Genomic DNA, 20,105 nt, shown 5'->3' with positions numbered 1-20,105 from the left:
ATAACCTTTCGACACTGCTGCTCCCCAGCCCTCCCTTCAAAAGAACCAATAACACCTGTCGTCATTATTTTAGTGTGCCCATTCTGTCTGTCAAAGACAACGGGGGCTATTTACATAGTTAGACGGTACTGATGTACAGCAAATATTCCTGCCATTTTCTGAACAGTTGAGCCAAAGAGAAGAGAAAAATTTAGAAATGCGACAACGCAACTATAATTTCAGCTCACCACTAAGGGGCAGTATATACCAAGCAAAAGTATCGTTATTAAAACAGAGTGTTTCTCCTAGCTAGAGCACTGGATATGTTTATAGAAAGCACAGATTACTTTAGAAGCTATCAGAACCACCCAAACTTATAGCAGAAATGCCCCTGCTGTTGGCAATGAACTCACGAAGACTCCATCAGCCAGCTCTGCTGTGTCTGGAGATCAGCAGTGTGTCACCAAGCGGCCTGAAGCCCGGTATAGGGGCACAGACACCTTGCCTGATATCTTCTCAAGGTGCTGCTGCTGAGGATGACCCTACTGTCTTCCTGGGAAGAGCAGTGAGAACAACACAGCACAAGAGACACTGAACATCAACTCAATTGCCAGATGCCATACTTGCTGCGGAAAGGTCAAATGTAATTGCATGTGTGACGAACCTACAAAGCAGCTGAGACTTCTATTGCAACTCACCATTGTGCTGAGCAGCTAAGGGAGAAAAAGGAATAAGATAACAGACATATACACACACAGAGGATGGAATTTCTATGAAACCAAAGGAGGAGTATGTATCAGCTATCCATCCAGTGCACGGCCATCTTAGTGCAGAGTTCCACGTGTCACTTGCAGCTCTGCCTTCTACAAACCTGCCAGCAGAAAGTACATTGTCACCTCATGTTCCTCAGAAATAAGGCTTCTCATAGAAAGCTTGTGTCTCAGCTATGTAAGAGATAGAAAAGAGAAAGGAAATCTGTTCAGAGGAAAGGGGGGGGGGGGGGAGGGGATGAGAGGAGAGATGGAGAGAACTATGGACTGAGCTGGGATTGCACTGAACTCAGTTGCATCATACCAGGTACCAAATTTGCACAGAGGATGCCCCAGAGCCTGCTGAGCCACATGTTTATCCCTTCCCACCCATGAGCAGCACTGGGGCTTACACAGGCCAGGCAGACAGATGCCCCTTCCCCAGACAGCAGCCTAGCTGCATTGTGCTACATATGTGGATGTAGGTTCGATAGCATCAGCAGTAGAATAACTAATGGCTATTTTTGACTAGCACAGTAGCTAATCAGAGCCTTTTCCAGTTCACATCACTGGGACAACTAACAATGCTTTGAGAGGACAGGGTAGTCCTAAATCAGCGCAAGAGATTTAGTAGTTAAACAGACAGTAGAATGACAGGAAGTTTCCTGTACACAGCACACCATATTTTTTCAAAAGCAAGAACATTGTCAGCCAAAACCTGTGATCATTTCTGAGCAGAATTCCTCTGACTTTAGTGGAAATTGCACTTTAGAAATGACTTCTTTTAAATCTTGGCTCTTACTTTGTATGTGCTTAAGTATTATCTGCTTTTGCACCTGGAGAATAAACAACACATACCATCCTGTAAGTCAAGTCATGGAATTTTTCCAACCAACTTATTAGCACAATGTCTCAATAAATCAAAGGGAAAAATCTGTCATGGAATAACAACTATAACACAAGAAAAAAGAAATAAGGCTGTAAAATGCAATAACAAAGCACCTTTAAATTGCTGTTCATTAATGATCTGTGGGATTCTGGGAAAAAGCTGAAATCAGTCCAAAGAGACAGTTTTCTTTCAAATCTTGCTGTAGCCATCATTCTGCAGATATCATTTCCTGCAATATCTTGAAAGGAAAAACAGCAGCACAGAAAGGCCATAGACATAAAAACACAATGAGAGATGAGAAGAAAAACTACAAATCAGAGTTGCTCATTAAATCTCTTTCTAACCTCTTCTTTCTCCATCCGTTCATTCATGGAGTATGGACTAATACAATCCATCTCTAAAAGTCTTGCTTCCATATTCTTTGGTCAATTCTTACACTACAAACATGTAGAAATCATCTCTGTTTCTGAGAAAGTGAAAGAGTAGAAACATGGTGATTGTTAAGGTTCAGCATCTTGAAAGGTGCTTAGGGAACTTGCTGTGTTCTACCTGACCCATCGACTCCAGTTCTTGGTTCTCCAGCAGTTCTACCAGCTGACTCTTCTCAGACAGGTCAAACCAAGTCATAAGAACGTGGAAACAACATTCATGGAGACTCAACAAAGATTTCCATTGGAAGGTTGTCCAACAACAACCTGTTTTGTTTCGAAAAGCAAATTTTATGCAATATTAAATTTTATATAGTATTTAAAAGTAAACTATAATAAAGTTTGCTGCCCTAAAGAAATGAATCCCTATAGTGTAGCTGAAGGATTGCCCAGGTGTTTTTTATTTCAAAATGAATCTATCCTAGTACAGCTTAAGGTCATTCCCCTTCATCCTATTGCTGTTGACGGGGAGAAGAAGCCAGCTCACCACAACCTCTTTCCAGGTAGTTGTAGAGAGTATTAATGTCTCCCCTGAGCCTCCTCTTGTCCAGACTAAACAATCCCAGCTCCTTTAGCCTCTTCTCATATATTTTGTGCTCTCAGCTTAGTGATCCAGCCTGTCCAGATCGCTCTGTAGGGCCTTCCTACCCTCAGGCAGATTGACAGTTTGGTGTCATCTGCAAATTTACTGAGGGTGCTCTCCCTCCCATCATCCAGGTCATCAATAAAGACAGAGTGGACTCCAATATCAACCCCTTAGGGAACACCACTTATGATGGACTGCCAGTTGGATGTATCTCCATTCACCACCACAGCTGGTTCCTTACCCAACAAAAAGTGTACCTGTCCGAGCTGTGGGCTGCCGGCTTCTCTAGGAGAATACTGTGGGAGACATCGTGAAAAGCTTTGCTGAAATTTACGTAGACCTATGTCAGCAGCCTTTCCCTCATCCACCACATGGGTCACTCAATCATAGAAGATCATGCCACTCAAGCAAGTCCTTCCTTTCATGAACCCATGCTGGCTGTACCTGATCCTCCACTTGTCCCACACATTCCATGTGATCACACTTACTGTCTTCCCAGACATTTTCATCCTGAGATTCACTGATAAGTCACTGCACTGCTACAGCTCTGCTCTATGGCAAGCACTTTTAGTTGGATATTTTTATTTTTTTCTGGGCCCTGATGTTTTCCTCCCTCTTTCCTCATAGCCTCCCTTATGGTATACCTCTCTCAAGTGAAAGGTCAGATAGAGTTTGTTTAACTGTCTTATTATGAATTGTTGTTGTATAGAAAAATGTGCATTCTATCCATGTCCTTTAGGTGAGGTTAACACCAGCAAATGGCGACGGAGATCCACAGAAACCTCCAGGGGACAAGCCCTGTCGCTTTGCCAAAAATGATCAGTCTGTTGCTACACTCAGACATGCTGCGTGCATAACTCTGGGTCAGGACAGAGGGAAAGCAACAGGCTTTACAAATGATAGAGCACAGCTGGAGTATTTAGAGATGAAGGAGGTGATAAGACCTGGATTTAGAGAAGCATTTAAATTGAGGCATGGCTGTCTGAGGCCCTTAACAGACCATGGTGCTTCGTTCCATGATAAAGGCTGTTAAACAGACTTCTTGTTCTCTCATCTCTGCAGTAACAGCTCTGCAACACACTCAGATCTGGTTCAAATTAAATCTAATTTATAAATCTAATTCATAAAGTGTAATCATCCTTCAGTTGAACAATAATCCTGAAACAAGCTACTTGTGATGAATTCTCTACACTCTTATCAGGTGTTTTGTGCTGCCTCTGAAATGCTGAGGTCTCAAAGTGCCTTGTGTTTGTATAGTTTATTACAATTTATGCAAGTTTTATTCCTTTGGCCCATAGGGAATTCTTATGTGAAGCCCCTGGGTACTAATAACCAGCAAAAATTAATACTAGATGCGTTTATCAGCCAGTGACACAGTGCCTCTATATTGGTCACCATTTTACTGCCACAGCCAAAGTTAAGTGAAGAGCCTGGCACCATGCAAAATCAAAGCCGTGACAAAGCTGGGAGCAGGGCCCAGCTTCTCTTGATACCATTCCAATCTTGACTTTGTCTGTTCTGATGTTTTACAAAGGATTACTTCCCCCCTTTCCTTTTTTGTAGCACAATAAGCCCTCAGCCCTGTAGCTGTTCCTGCCCAACTGAAGAGTCCTTTTAATTCTTCCTGTGCAGCTGAACAGAGCAAGAGTCACAGAAACTGATTGCAGTAATGGTGACAAAGAGGACAGATACAGGAGTGCAGATGGAGGGCAACAAGATGGCTCCCAGCTACAAAGGGACACTTGTTAAGCTATCCTTCTCTCAGCGGGTTTTCATGGAAGAGCAAGGGCTGCAAATGAAATTATCACGCCAGGCATAGACAGAAGGTTCTGTGTTTTCATATGCCTGAAGACTGACTGAAAGCAGTGGAGAGTTGAGTCTTTGTAACAAACTTAGCTGATACAAAATACAGAAAAAGCCAGAAAAGTACTTTAACTGTTGTGTATCGGGAAGACACCAAAGAACATCTGCATAATTCTCCATTACACTGAAGAGGTGCCTCTGCTTATTTTGTTCCTGTCCACATTGTTGTGGGTCACTCTAATGTTACTGGTAAAAGCAGCCTTTAACTGACAAGGTCATTCTACACAAACACTCCTCCACAGGCTAGACAAACCCATGGTACAACATACAGACAACATCCTTGTCTAACAGAACTTATTTTTTATTTTGTATCTCTTAAATGGGATTTATTTACAACAGGTCTTAGAACACAACTCACACACAGAAGTTAAGCTTTGGCATTACTGCCAACAGATCGCTACCGTGTTTGCAATGACATTTCTATGCCATAGAAAATGAAAGAAGAGTGATGTTAAAACAACTGTTTTATCTCTGGGTATAAGGCTCACAGAACAGATTTGCAGGTGGCCGTAAAGCCCAGTCAAGGTGTGCCCCCAGCACACCCTGCTGTGTGGGAACACAAGTGGTGGTGAATGTTGGGACGCACACGCAGTGTCACATCGAGGTACCTGGCCCCAGGCAGACTTGCATTGCTTAGTGGTCCCATTCTTCTTCTCTTTCACCAATTCCCTCTTCCTCCTCTGGGAATGCTGAATCACTCTGACTCTTCAGATGCTTTATCCCTGAAAATATAAAAGTAATAGTTAAAAGTCGTGATAGGTTGTATCAGACATACTTTTTCTATGAAGGAAGAAACAAACAAATAAATAAATAAATGGAAAGATTTTTAGTGCCCATACTGGCCCCCTTTCCCAAAAACCTCCGCATTCAAACAGTACTACTACGTATTTCCAACAGAAATATTTTCTTTCTTGAATATAAGACCTCTGGAAATTTATCATACTTTGTAGGAACAGAACAGCTTCTGTTCTCAGAGATCAGATTAGTATTGTATTGCCACTATGAAGCAAGGTTTGAGTTTTAAAGGTTGAGAGAGTAGGTGTAGGAAGCATTCTGCTTGAGTCTTTTCTTGAGATTGCTCTGCTGAAGGTCCTTGCTCACTTCAGAATACAGGGAGATTTTTCCAAATTCATGGCTAGGAGAATTTTCAGCTATTCGAGTTCAGAGAATACAAGCAGCTGAAAGCAGAATCTCATAGAAGTTCTGCAAGGGGAGTGCAACCCACTCCACACATCCAGCAGGAGCCCAGCTCAGCTCACTGCTGGCCTCCAGGCTCCCTGTCTTTCAAATGCACACAAGCAGCACTTAGTTCCCTGGGGAACAGTTGTTCAGATGTAAAACATGCAAATAAATTAATGCTTCCTAGCTCAGTACGTGTTAAGTGTGCCCTGCAATAATCAACACATATCCAATTAAGTAACTGTGATGATAAGTGAAGAAACACTTTGAGTGCTCAGCTACCACCATGCTGGTCTCTTTAGCAATGCCCTTTAGTAAAACAAATATTTTTAATTTGATTTCATTTAACTAAAGTTTAAAGAACATTCATTTCAAAATGATATTATATATATATGGCAAATTCATCTCCTTTTGTTTATCTCTGGACCGGTCTAACATGCAGTATTTCAGATCACAGAATCATAGAATTGCTTAGGTTGGTTGGAAAAGACCTGAAAGATCAAGTCCAACCACAACCTGACCATACTACCCTAACAAACTTTAACAACCTTCCACTATATCATGTCCCTGAGCACCACATCCAAACGGTTTTTAAACACCTTCAGGGATAGTGACTCAACCACCTCCTATGGGGATCCTATTAAAGTGCTTAACAGAAGGGGTTGCTAGGAATCAGAGAGAGTTTTGAAGATGACATTCTCATGTACCAGGCCACTATCACTGTTAGTTGTTTTTCATAACCTCCTTTCTACATCCTTCCCTCCCCTTTGCCAGACATTCAATACCATACATCCTTAGAATGTACAGACTTGCAGCAATTCCTACACTGGCCAATGCATGTAGAAGACTCCTAAAGCTGATCTTCACAAATTTTAAAAATGTTGTGGTGGAGGTTACCAGAATTATTTGATCTTGCTAGCACTGTTATGAAATAAGATGGCTATGCAATGTAGGAAGTTGGTATGAATTGACATACAGGCTATGAAACTCCTGTCAATACTGCAGTCTAAGCCAGCTGCTGAGAATTTAGATCTCTGTCTAGCAATATCTGCTTGCTAAAGGGTTGTAGTCTGGCTGGAGATTGAGTAAAAACTTATTACTCAGGTCACTCCAACTGTTCTAACTACTGCTACTATGGTGGTGTTGCTTTAATAAAAAGGGAAATATTTCTTTTTCATCTTTTCACTCTTCCTGCACATTGCACCATGAAACAGAGTTCATAGCTCTTTTCCTAAACAGTAACCAAGAGGCACCAGAGCGATGTTAACTGGGATTGTCCCTATTCACTCATGAGGTAGTGCATTAAAGATGAACCATAAATGTAGACAGAAATTCTACTCATTAAAGCAAATAAATAACAAGCAGAAAAGAAAAACAAAACACGGGAACCCAAAACCAGGATATTTTAGAAGTTACTGCTTATACACCCTGATAGATCCAAGTTCAGAGCATCAAGTCACTCATTTTGCATAAAAAACTTATGGTGGTCTCCAGCCCTGCTTCATCTGGGACTGCTCTTTTGAGGGCAAAGCCTTTCCAGCTCTGCTGCTGCTCACTGTCCCTGGACACACCTTCTCACTGCACATTCACCACAATCTCACACCCACCGGTTGCTCAAAATCATTGTATTCTGCCTTAAAACAAAGCCTATCTAAACACTGACATTTGCTTTTTTCTCTCCCTTTTCTCCCCCACTCCTTAATGTTTCTGAAGCCAGCACGACAAGAATTGCTTTTACTGAAAGGGTTCATATTTCACTGTAGGTAATTTAATCCAATTAATGCTGATGAAGAAACCCTTAATGCCAAGCTGTATTCAACAGACGTGCACTAATACACTTTGAACTGTTAATTCTTTTTAGATGAAGTCACTGCCTCAAAGCATATTTCTAGATTACTTTTAAATTATGAGTGCAAGTGGGACAACTTCCTGGCATTTTTGTAGTCACATAATAACATCTATGCTGTTTAATCAACAGCTTGCTTTTTGTTTCTCTCCATCTGACCAAAGCATCAGATTAAAAGGCTAAGATATGAAACAACCAAGTGTTCCTGAATTAAATTTCTCCTTAAAATAGAAAAAAAAAAAAAAAGAAAAAAAAAAAAAGAGGTAATTAAGGCAGCTCCCCATCTCACGTAATTAAGACAGTTCCCCTTCCTATTTAACGCTTCTGCCTTCACTCTGCTTCACTGCACAAGGAACACTGTTGACATTTATGAAACTTTGGGTTGGAGTCAGCTTGGCAATCTGAATTCCCAGCAGTTTGGAGGATTATTTAGTTTTATGATTGAGAACTTATCCCCTCCCTATTGAAAACTAATATCCAAATTTTCAAGAAAGAGTGGAAGCTGAAGCTGAGCCACAGACAAAGCAGGCTGACTTTCAGCACATAGATCACTTTGAAATTATCAAGCAAATAAACCTGGGCAAAGAGGATGATAGCCAAATGAAAATGTCTACTTTGTGCCAATCCTAAATGAAATATGGTCTAGTTCCTTCAGCAAAAACAGGAATAGCAAAACAAAAATAATGTATTCAAGCCACTAGGTTGGGAGAAAAAAAAGTCCTTTTGTGGAACATTTTGTCTGAATTTATCAATCAGCCTAAAATATTTGGACTTCTCTAAAACTCTTTTGTCATAGTTTTGTTTTCAGTTGAAACAAATTTAAAAAATAATAATTAAAAAACTGACAGCACAATAACAACAAAAAATACATTTCATGAAAAAAAGCTTCCAGCACACATCTGGGGATTACTCTCAACACTGGTAAGCAGGCTCCAGTTGGAGGCAGCCATGTAGAGCCCAGGAGAGCTGGCAGGTCTCTGGGAGCAGCCTCCTCCCAGCACAGGTGTGGTCTGCATTGCTACAGGAAAACAAGCAGCTGAACCAGAAGTTTGTTGGATTGGGTAAGAAGGGACCTTGAGTGAGCTCCACTGCCAAAAAGATGGTGTATACAACTTGTGAAAGTGAAGACAAGATAAAACTGAGGAATACAGGGAAATATAAGCACCCAATACCTGTCTCCACAGAAGCAGCAACCCAGCCTCTTTGGCAGCTCTGGCACCCTTACCCCATTGCATGCCCCCTGCAGACTATCCTACAGGTAGTCTCTAAGCCACCAATGGTACAGAGAACATCCAACAGTAATTTGTGAAATGACAACAACAAAGCATACAGACCCTTCACAAGTCCAACAGGTGAACACAGCCAGGCCTGTTGGCATCGCAGGGCTTGGTCTTGTTCTTTCAGATCTCAGTGGGATATTCTCTTCCTTTTTTTTTTTTTTTTTTTTTTTTTTCCTTTCTTTTTTTCTTTTTTTTCTTTTTTTTTCAGGAAATGAGGGATCAGCTTTTGTGATTGATCTTATCTCCGGTTATAAAAGAAACAACAACTTATTCACAATGAATGTACGTACAGTACTATAAATTAGAAGAAGTAACACACAAATTAGGTATTCTCAGACTGCCATTTAGATTATGCAAAGAAAAGCAAAGCCAGACTCTGGCTGTTGCTGTCTGAGTGTGGAGGAGTCTTCAAAGACCAGCACACACGGTGTGTCTTTAGAGTTCAGGACAAGAATTTGAAGGACCAGTGTGGTAGTTAGATAAGCTGATGTTTTAGCAAGCTGTAAATCAGGCAAACAGCACGTGCTACGTTATTTTATATCTTAGTTCAGACCAAGGAGAAGAAAAAGTTATCATGTATTTAATGTGATTATGAGACCAAGACACTATTCTGCCCCCAATTATATTTACTTCTTATTTTTTCTGAGTAATATGGATCTTTTTCAAAAATACAGATAACCAAATGAAAACAAATGATCTGAAGTACTGGCAAATCCAATGGGTTTATGTAGGTCACACCTGGAGCAGATCAGGTCATCAGCATATCCAGCAGGTCACCACGGCCTCATAAATATTTGTGAATGACCTTTCTGATGCCAAGCAACGAGGACTGCCTAATTTTCTAAATGCCTGATAGCTGTTACTAATTCATCTCTTAGCTCCAGATATATAATACTTAGTCCTTGTGGGAGCCTTTTAAATGACAAGCTCAGGGACTTGTGCTGCTTTCTCTGCAGCCAAAAAACCCAGTGTCACACAGGCACAGTGAAGACCATATGGGAGCAGCAAATTGATGTTGCAAAATTCCGTCTGTTTTCTATTTTACTCTCTCACACTGCACTTTCTACTCCAGTTTCCTCTCCCAGAAGCTGCCTGAAGCATCTCTGACTCCTCCACACCAGCATGAGGGAGCTGCTTCAGCACAGCAATGCTTTGTCAATCCCACACAGGCTGGCTGGAACATGGACCGGACACAGAGGTCAACTGAGCTGTGATCAAGGGACAGTACCCCTTACTTAGCATAAGCCAACAGAATAAACTGAGGTTTTATTGCTCCAGGCTGGAATATAAACATCTCCTTTTGCTGGTTTCCTTGCTAGCAGGGATCAGTCAGTCCTGAGGGTTCCAACGGAAAGCGGAAGCTGCTGCAGTCAGCTGCACGGATGTTTCAGACTGCAACAACCTCAGCCCTTAGTTCATTCTTTGGGAAGTCAGAAAACATTTCTCAGCTGATTCTGTGGAAGGCGGCTCTGAGTCAAATACCTCTGTGACAGCTTGAGGTGAAAAACGTGGCAAGACGGTTCCCACATGCATAATGATGGGCTCACGGGGCTGCCGGGCCCTGCAGCAGGGACAGCTGAAATTCTTCAGCTGACATCCTTTCATCCCAGTTTTATTCCATTCAGACAGAGGCTTAGAGCTGTCTGCTCCAACTCCATGTGCTCATGGTGAGACAATCGAAGCAGCCTGCATGTCCTGAAGCACCCACAGCCAATGTGCTGCAGGCCACCAAAGCTGATTTATATGAATAAAAGTTAATAACTGAGAACCTCATTGTCAATCTGTAAAGCTAAGAAGGTTCTTTTAATTCTGAGGATGTTTACAGATGAACATAAGACTTGAACCATAAGTAGGCTGATCAGCTTTGTTTGCACTGCCCTGCTACTGCAATGTAGCTCCAGTGCCCACCCCATTGGGTTTTAGTGGGAGCTATTGGTTATAGGTGATGATGTTTTAGGTCTTTTCCAACCTAGGTGATTCTATGATTATACAATTCTATGTTCCTGCTCACAGCTGCAGCACCACACAGAATATCCCTGTGGGATGTCCTGTGGCACTCTGGGTAGACTGTGCACAGATGCCCACTGACCCTTGCATCCTTTTAAGAGGAGCAGCATTGCTTCTGAGCCCTCACACTGCCAATAGAGAGACTCCCAGTGTCTGATTCTCCAGGCTAACTACATGACTGAGAGCTTAAGCAGAACAGAGTTGGACCAAAGCATTTATAAAAATGATAGCAGCAGACTTCAACAGCTGAATATTTGCACTCACTTAGAGCTCTGCAATTGTTGCTTGCCTGAGATTAGGAATAAAACCCTGAAACTAAAGAATTTCCATTATGAGGAGAAAAATAAAAAGATATCTTCAAAAAAGTTTATATTAGTGGCACAAAAACACTCAGTTTTGCCTAGTTTTTTAACATAAAGATCTAGTCATGATGTAGGAAAAGTAATTAACTTCTTATCTGAGATGAAAACACGAGGGAAATTAACTTAAACACTCAGAGATTTGTGCATTCAGGACCTTATTGAAAGTGCTTTATGAAGCATTTCGATCTCCACAGCTCCATGAGACATTTCTGAGCAGCTGTATCTCAGTTCTCCTTAGTTGTTCTTATCTGACTTCTGTGTTAACAGACAGAATTATCCAGCTGCTCCTCTTTTCCTGAACAATTGTACTGTGGCTCTACTTTTTCATGTTTTTTTGTTTTGTTTTGTTTTGTTTTGCCAACATGGGGATTTTTCTGAGGTCAAGAAACCTAAACAGAGAAAAAAAAAAGTGACTGCCACATCCTGAGGGGAGAGAATCCCCGGCAGAGGCTGAGAGCTGCCGAGCTCCAGAGCAGGAGGCTGAGCCCACAGTGGGACGAATGAAGTTCTGCATGTAAGGGCTGAGCAGTTCCTGCTGCTTCACAGCTTCCCCTGCTCCATCCCAAGTCTTGTCTGAGGACCCCAGCTGTTCTGTGTTGTGTCTTCTGGATCTGTATTTTCTATTTTTGATGTTCTTTTTGTGGACATCATTTCTTTCTGTGGCTTGGCTCTGAAGCAGCACGAGGTTTGTTAGTGGCAGATCTGAATTTCTTGCTGAGTGCATTGCAGCCTGAGATTTTTAAAGTGCAGATAGAAAGCTTCCCAGTGAGTTATACTTTTTAACCAACAACTCTGCTGGTCAGCAAAAAATGCAGCTCTGTGTTTTGCTTTCATAATTCCATGTTCTGTGTGGCTTTCAGTTTTAATTAATCCAGTCTGTTTGGTTTCTGTCAGAAGTCTATAAGCTTCTGCATTAATTTGCTGATGAATCCCCTACTGAGTTGTAATTACAGTCTTCATTGTGATCCTTCTTACAGTGACAAAGGAGATAGAATTTTGGCACCCACATAACCTGACATCAGTAATATTGTAAACACTAGAATGAGCTCTCCTGTTCATTTAGGTATCTTAAAGACTCCTTCAAAATGACAAAAACATTGTGATGATTGAACAAGTGATGGATAAGTCTGTGTTTACATTAAATTATCCCCATCATAGTTCCTTCATGGGTGGCATATGAATAGCAGGCAATTTCCATTTTCTCTGTGTTAAGGTTATGGTAGCTGCAGGTCTTACAACCAAAAAGGAACCTGTTGTGGAAGAATGAGCCTGCTCCATTTTCACCACATCATTGTCTGTGAGCTGCTCAGATCTCCTCAAACAGCTGGGATCCATTTTAGAAGATGAAAGCTGAACAAGGCTTGAGTCTTTGTTGTAGCCACAGGCAGCAGGCATTTCATGCTAACCAAAGCAATTCCAACACAGCGAGATACAACAAAGTCAGTCTGAACATCTGAGAGCACCAGAGCTCTTCTAGGAGGTCAGAGCCAGTCCAGTCCCTCTTCTCTTTTAACACCCTGGTTACTAAGGAGGTGCTTCCCATGCTAGAACTTTCAGAGATATTTTTCACACTATTGACCAAGCAAATCAATGTTTAGACAGTGCTCTAGCAGAAGTAGGAAACGTAACACCACAAAAGATGTCATCCATCAGAACAAAGGTGAAATTCTGGCATGAGCAGCTGAAAGATGAAGTTTTTATCATGCTTGCCAATACCATACTATGAAATATCTACATTTCAGAAATGGTAAATAAGACAGCCATTCAACCACAGAGTTGGTAAGGCTGGAGTGGTTTCTCAAGAGACTGCCTAACCCAACCAGGCTGTCTACAACTGTGTGGAAAACTGTTAATCACAGACTGAACCTCTGATTAAACCATCTGAGGCAAGTGTCGGGTCAGCTGTGGGTGCACAGGTGAAGGTAATTCAGCTGTGCTCCCAGAAGGGGTGGAGCACTCCACCTCTCCTAGATTTCATTTAGGGGCTGACCACCACTCAGGTAGCATTTCTTTCTGGAGGCTGTTTCTCTGTGCAGTTCTGGTGGCAAGCTTCAACATTTCCCATCTTGACTGAAGGCCTTGGAGTTGGTGAGTTTTTCCCATAGATAATCTCTGCCTATCTATTTACAACTATTTTTGCATGTGTACAACACCATGTACGGTCAGGTTTAGAATATCTTCAGGGAAGGGAACTGCAAGCTTTCTAGGCAACCTGTTCCACTGTTTGACTGCTCTTACAGCAAAAGCAAGCAAAAAAGTATGTTAAATTGTATTTCATCCATCTCAGTTTGAGCCCTTTGACTTCTGTCCTTGCATCATGTACAAGCTCTTCATTTTCTAAAGCAGAGGAGTGTCACCAAGGGAACTGTGTCTAACATTGCTATTTAATAACGTATAGATATGCTTAACATAGAATTGCAACTGCAGTCAGAAAGTAACTAAACAGAAGTAGGAGGTGGATGGCAGATAGATAGCCTTAATTTTCACAATTGTTCCTGGTGTTCAGGTAGTTGTTTTTTTTGTTAAAGAATCCATGCTCCTAACTCATAAATAGTTGGCTCTTTTAAAAGCTGTACCTAAAAACACACTAAAGAGTGTGATCTTATCATTTCTAGCTATTTGACATCTCAGTCCAGACTGAGATTATGTGAATAGTCTTGTGTGCTGAAATTTTCTGAGGCACATCAGGCTGCCCTGTAGGTGCAGGGATAGGACAGCTTTCTGACAACAGAAAGTCTATCGAATTCTTATTCTTAAGACAGATTTAAAGCATATACTAAGAAATCAGTACTGAGTAATCAGAAATACTAACAAATGCTAAGAATTCAACATGGAATGCAGCCACCAGAAATGATTTGCATTGCTACAGACACAGCTGGTCTCACTTCACAGTTGCCATAGGCAGCAAAACATCAGGGGCAAAATCTTTAGTGGCTCTTTATTGTGTGAGTGATTCGAACTTGTGAGAAACCTACATCTTCTGGTTTGCCTAAGGCATCAAAATACCCCAGAGCCAGCATCCAGTACAACCAGAATGTAATTACATCCTGGAAGAACAAGATCTGGTACTTAAATTAATAGACAAAGGCTGGAAATAAGTGTTGCTCTCAATTCTTCTGGAAAGTGAAAATAATAATATAGGAGAAAAAAATATCAGGTATTCTTATTTTCATTGTGGAATATATAGTGCAAAAAATGGTAGACACATCTCTACACGATTAGACATGTTCATTTCAGACTCATAGATTCTGTAGAAGTGAGCTTTAACACTGTTCTTACTTTTGGTCTTATCAAGAGTGAGCTTGAAGGAAAAATGTGGCTCTGAGCACTGCAGTATTTGGGGAAAAGTAGTGACATGCAGGTAAAACGCAGTAATAACCTAACAGATTTTAGATGAGAAATGTGAGTCATAGTTGGACTTTTATATCATTCCACTAGTTCTCTTATAGCCTTATTTGCCAATTTCCCCCAATTTCAACATGTTTCTTTAGAAAAAATGCCCCTTCCTAATTCTAGCGGTAAGAAAATACACCTGCCGGTCACCAGGGGGAGCTTTAATGCCAAAAAAATCTCCGTGAGAGACTGCTTAGTAATTCTGCTTTCTCGGGGATCGCGAGGCAGTGGAAGAGAAAGCTTATTCAACACCGACTCTCTTCATTCCAGAAAAGAAAAGAGCAATGTGCCGCCTACCGCTGGCTCTGCAAGGAAGTCCACTTTGTGGGCACCGAGTGTTTCTGGGCTGCTGGCTTTGCAGAACCCACTCTCTCGCCTACCCCATCTGATGCTGCTCCCATAGGTGCTCCTCTCAGGAAGCAGATCTCATCCCTCCCAGTGCCCCATGGCAGGCTGGGCACAGCTGCACCATTTGCAGGGTTTGCCAGACATGTTCACGCAGATTTCTTGCTGTGTGCACAACACATTGAATTGAATATGCCCTGGGCCGAGAAGCTCATAGCAAACTTATTAGGTGTTTTGTTGGTTTTTTTTCCTCTTCTGAGTGGCCATTAAATCCCACAGGTCTTTTTAAAGGTATCCTTGAAAGTAACTACTCTGCAGATTGCTCAGATGCTGTGTGGGATAACATTGGTTCACAGGTTGAGTGAGGGCTGAAAAAAAACTGAAAAATCTTGTTTCAGGAATAATTACCAGCTATAACCAATGAGAGCTCTTTAAACAACTTCCTTTTGGCCTGTACAGCTCACAGGAAAATGAATCCCTTTTCAAATCCATATGTTTGCTGCAGTATTTCCTGTTGTTTTTTTTTTTTTTCCTGGACACATTCACACACAATTCATTTGAGTTTTCAGCTCTAGCCATGGGCTGAAAAGGATGTGGTTGAAATCTTCAGGCTGCTCATGTTCTTGTCTCCATGCCAAAGCTCTGGTGGAGGGTTTTGGGAACTCTCTGTTCCTGCCAAACCAGGCAATGTTGCATCCCAAGGGGTGAGGAAAGGGAGAAATTATGGAGGGAAAGAGAACCACATGGCCATCTTTAGAGAATTTTTCACTTTTCATTAAATTCAGACTATTAAGCATCCAATCCAAAAAAGAAAACACCCCATCACAGGGAACCCAACACAGATGGCAATTGAGGAAAGATGCTAATTTTTTCAGCTTTAATTTGGTCTAAACACAGAACTAAGGACCATGTTGTTCAGAGACAGAGATACCATAAAGCTAGTATACTGCTTAGATTTCTCCTCAGGTCAGAATAAAACTTGGCGATAGGAACTAAAAGAACAAATGCTAAGCTACTGCCCTGGAAGAGCATATTTTAAGGTTCTTGGGAGAAATTAAGAGACATCAAGGTAATACTGAGATAAGAAATCAGATGATAATGCAGGATTTTTGTTTAAGAGTGAATTAGGCAAGAGGTGAGCCTGCATCCCATGGAGGCTCTTTGCAAAAGCCCTCCTTAGGGAGGTATGTCTATTGATTCCTTGCCTCCTGGTCAAGCTGTTCCTACCTTTGCTCCTGCAGCCACCAGCATGTGAGCCAGCTCCCCCAGAAGGAGAGACCCACTCTGCCCAGCAGGCTGGCTCTCTACAGAGAGCTAGGGATAGTGAATATCTGACAAACCCATTCATCCTGTACACATAGTCCTGCAACTCCTGTCCAGATGCCAAGGAGGGGTCAAACACTGCTCAGGAGCCCTGCTGGTTCATTCAATCTCCTTGTTTGGGATCAAACTCGGGGATTTCAGTGCTTGAGAAGAACAAAGGGGCAACTATTTATTACAACAGGGCACACTGAAGTCAGTGTCTGCCTTGGGGCTAGGCTGTTAACCTCCAACCCAGAACATATGGTTACAGCCAGTATAGAAAATCTAATGCCCTGCCGGGTGACTGGCTTCCCAGGAACCTAACATCTTTTCATATAGAAATATTATCATTTCTTCAAAAGCTCTTTCAGTTCAGAGCACAGCCCTATTAAATCTTTGGATTTTAACTGAAAATATGCCTCATGATATAAAGTAAACAGAACAACACATTGCTCTTCCTTGGCTTTCTACTTTATATTTAAAAGTGAGTACTGAGTCTCCCACATTATGTAATATTTTATGTTCTTGTCTCTGTAAAGATTTACTTCTAAATGTCTTTTATTACTGCTTAGGAGCAATTGGTACCATGATGCTTACACTGCTCTATCTTTGGTGTGGCAATACTCAGTAATGATATCTCCAAGCCAGAAATGCTCTTTCAAAGACTTTGGTAATCTTACCCTTCTATCATGAAAACAAGTCCAGAAGGGTCTGCCCTTTGAACAGAATGAAGCCAGTGGAAATATTCCCCAGACTTTAGTCAGCATTGGATCAGGCCTTAAACAATTCATGGTGAACTCAATGATGAATTCATGGGGGCTGATATTAGTGCTCAGTGCAACCTTTTCTTTATCACATGCCAGGTACCAGTGGCAGATGACAAGCTGTAGCACAAATGCCCCATTTTTGCGAATAGCAGATGTCAAGCTTAATCTCCACTGAACACCTCAGTCTCGCTAAAGGTAATGTGGTATTTATTGCAGCCAGGGCCACAGCCATTTTGAATTAGGAGCTGCCAGCTGTGTGAAATGAAACACATTCAGTGCTGCCAGCAGTAAGGAATCAAACACAGACTACAGCAGCATCTGCCAACTTTTGGTGGCAGTCGGTTGAACTTGAGGTGGTAGCAATCTAATGCATCCTGGTCACCAGGTCAGAGATTCACTAATTAGGTCTTTTTTTTGTTGTTGATGTTGGGGTTGGTTTGTTTGTTTGTTTGTATCTACTATTATCATACTACTGTAAAGTCTGAGGCAGAAGAGAGGAATAGAGAGAGTGAGGAAAATAGACCAAGCAGTGGAAGGTAGCATCCTGAGAAACAACAGCGAAGGTGTGTATCCCTCCTCTTTCTTACAGCAGCACATATATGGGAAATACCACCTCTGTAACTAGGTCTGATACATCAGTTGAAATGGAGCCAGGGAATTTGTCCAAGGCCATGCTATATTAAGTGATGCAGTTGCCTCAGTGTGCTTTTGTGACTAAGATACAGATAAGAATAGTTTAAAAATGCACAACAAACAAAATATTTTGAAACCAAAGCTCCACATTTTTTTTGTGTGTGTGTGATCTGGCTATGAAAAAAAATGTCATTGTGCAAGATTGACTTTTCTTTACCAGCGCTTCAGGAAGCCCTAACAGTTGTGGGGCTTCCACTCCTGAAACAAAACCCACTGATAGTGCTATATCACATCACAGTTCACTGGTGAACAGGAGCAACACACACACAAATAATGGCACAGATTTTCACCCTCTTCTATTACCCAAGAAACAATTATTGAGATATATCTTCTACCTAAAAGGAAGGGATTGAAGATTGGGCACCAGAATACTGCATCTGGGCTAAAGGGTCTGAAAAGAACTTGGTCACATCCTTGGTGATTGCTTCAGGTTCTGTCCTGTGCCTTCATTGTGGACCTATCCCAGCCAACTGCCCAGAATTTATTTCTGTCACTTAGCTCACTGGAAGAACAAAGATAGATGTACCTTGAGACAAAGTAACTTACCCACATAAGAGAAGCATATGAGCAGTACTAGCTTAGTCTGTGAACTTTGACAAGCCTATCTTGATGTTCAGAAAACAGTACAAGATGTGTAAAAGGTTGTGGCTAACATTAATTTTCTACAAATTAAATTGAAACTGTTATGAAGCACAAACAACACAAATACATACTATTTTTCTTTCTTTCATTTTTTTTTGTTTTTGCATAATATTTCTTGTTTTCATCCTATTGAATTTGGTTAATGACAGAAGCTAGCCAGTTTGCCATATAAGAAGACCAGCCGTAAGACAATTTTGTAGAGACTGCTTAAGACTCACAAACTTTGCTCTTCTCCCACTTGAAATAAATTCAGCCTCAGATTTTTGCTCTGTGATGATTCTCATGAGCTTTGCGCTCAGTGCCTACCACAGTAACAACTTTATGTCTCCAGACTGTGTTCCCTGTTAACCTTCAATCACAAAGTAATGAGATGCATCAGACATTGTCAAGTTGGCCTAAGGGGTTACGAATTTGGATGAGGGCCGCATACTGTACTAATTGCTTCTAATAAATTACAAATTTCAGGAGGGACATCATGATTTTAATAATTTATTCTACATTTTGTTTCCTTTGGAGAACAGGCAGGTACTAAACAAGCCCAGCACATGAAATTCATGGCAGAAACTGGAAAGAGCTCATTTAATATCAGCCATCATTGTAAATACTACAATTATGCATGTATCAAATCCCTGGATCTGAATGCTCTGGGAACAGCTACCAGGTCCTGGTTGTTTTAATGAATCAAACCAAAAGATGTTTAAAATGTTCTTTAGGATAGTAACAACTCACACTTCATCCCATTTCAAATGTTGTTCCTAGGACCTAGTTGAAGAAAAAATCTTGTCTTCTGTGCTGTAAGGGAAACTATTGATCACAGCCTGTACCTCTCTGACTAACCATCTGAGGCAAGCAACAGTCAGCTGCAGGAGCACAGGTGAAGGTAATTCAGTTGTACTCCTTGGAGGGTTGGAGATTGACTCCTCCTCTCCTAAATCCCATTTAAGGGCTGACTACCACCATCCTTTGTGGAGCTTTTTTGGTGAGCACTCATCTTGACTGAAGGCCTCAGAGTTGGTGAGTCCTTTTCCTTAGATACCCTCTGGCTATCTATTTCCATCCATATTTGTATTATTCCAACTGTACACTGTACTTGTATAATTTCAACCATACATATGCAAAGAAAAAAACATTAAGAGGGGAATTTAAAGGATGCATCCTCCCAGAGGGTAGAGGGAAGACGGAGTAGAAGATTTCACTTCTGTAGGGAAAGTCTTCCATTATGATCTGATGGCAGCTAATTGTAAAGGTGGTCCACAGAAAGCAGCAAGAGCTTTCTTCAAAGCTCTTTGAGATTAGCAGGATCTTGATGCTGGCCCCAACAGCCTCCTGCAGTGTGAACAAAGATGAGGGAAGGTTTCCTATTTCCCTGACCTCTAGCACACCCACACCAGTGGGTTCATTACTAATGAAGTCTTCAAACCACTCAGGAATGAGCATTTTCTTCTCAAGGGAAGACCTTGATGGTATTTAAATAGCTGCTTGTATTAATAGCAGAGGGGGCTGGTAGATAATGTGGAGACTTGGGACCTCTGGGGAACAATGCAGATTTGGGAACAGCTCAGACTGTCTTCTGCTTGTCTTTGTAAACCTTGTTTCCTGTCACTCCAGTCTGTGTTTCCTTTCACAAATGAGTTGAAACAAAACATGATATCTAGGTAATAGGAAAACTGCTTTGGTACAAAGTATATCTTTAGATTGGAAGCTGTGAGTTTCAAATGTTCTCTTTTAATTTTCAGGTGGTGATGAGGTGCTAAGGAAGAATTTTTACCAGGGATAAGCACAGTCTGTGCCGCAC

The 20,105-nt window shown here is 41.4% G+C and overlaps 1 protein-coding gene across 2 annotated transcripts in view; it reads right to left on the bottom strand.

Annotated features, from left to right (window-relative positions):
* Positions 1–4,774: 4,774 nt before the first annotated feature.
* The window catches only part of PPP1R1C (protein phosphatase 1 regulatory inhibitor subunit 1C), a 40,013-nt gene continuing 24,682 nt past the window's right edge, over positions 4,775–20,105 (bottom strand). For both annotated transcript variants that reach the window (XM_085552701.1, XM_015868305.3), the window contains exon 5: positions 4,775–5,216. In XM_085552701.1, the coding sequence (XP_085408827.1) occupies positions 5,211–5,216 (6 nt within the window). In that variant the 3' untranslated portion in view covers positions 4,775–5,210. The remainder of the gene's footprint in view (positions 5,217–20,105) is intronic.

The sequence above is a fragment of the Coturnix japonica genome, chromosome 7 (assembly GCF_054131305.1).
Source record: "Coturnix japonica strain WE chromosome 7, WE-NBRP24, whole genome shotgun sequence".
In the NCBI taxonomy this organism is placed as follows: domain Eukaryota; kingdom Metazoa; phylum Chordata; class Aves; order Galliformes; family Phasianidae; genus Coturnix; species Coturnix japonica.
This window is presented reverse-complemented; position numbering and strand designations above follow the sequence as displayed.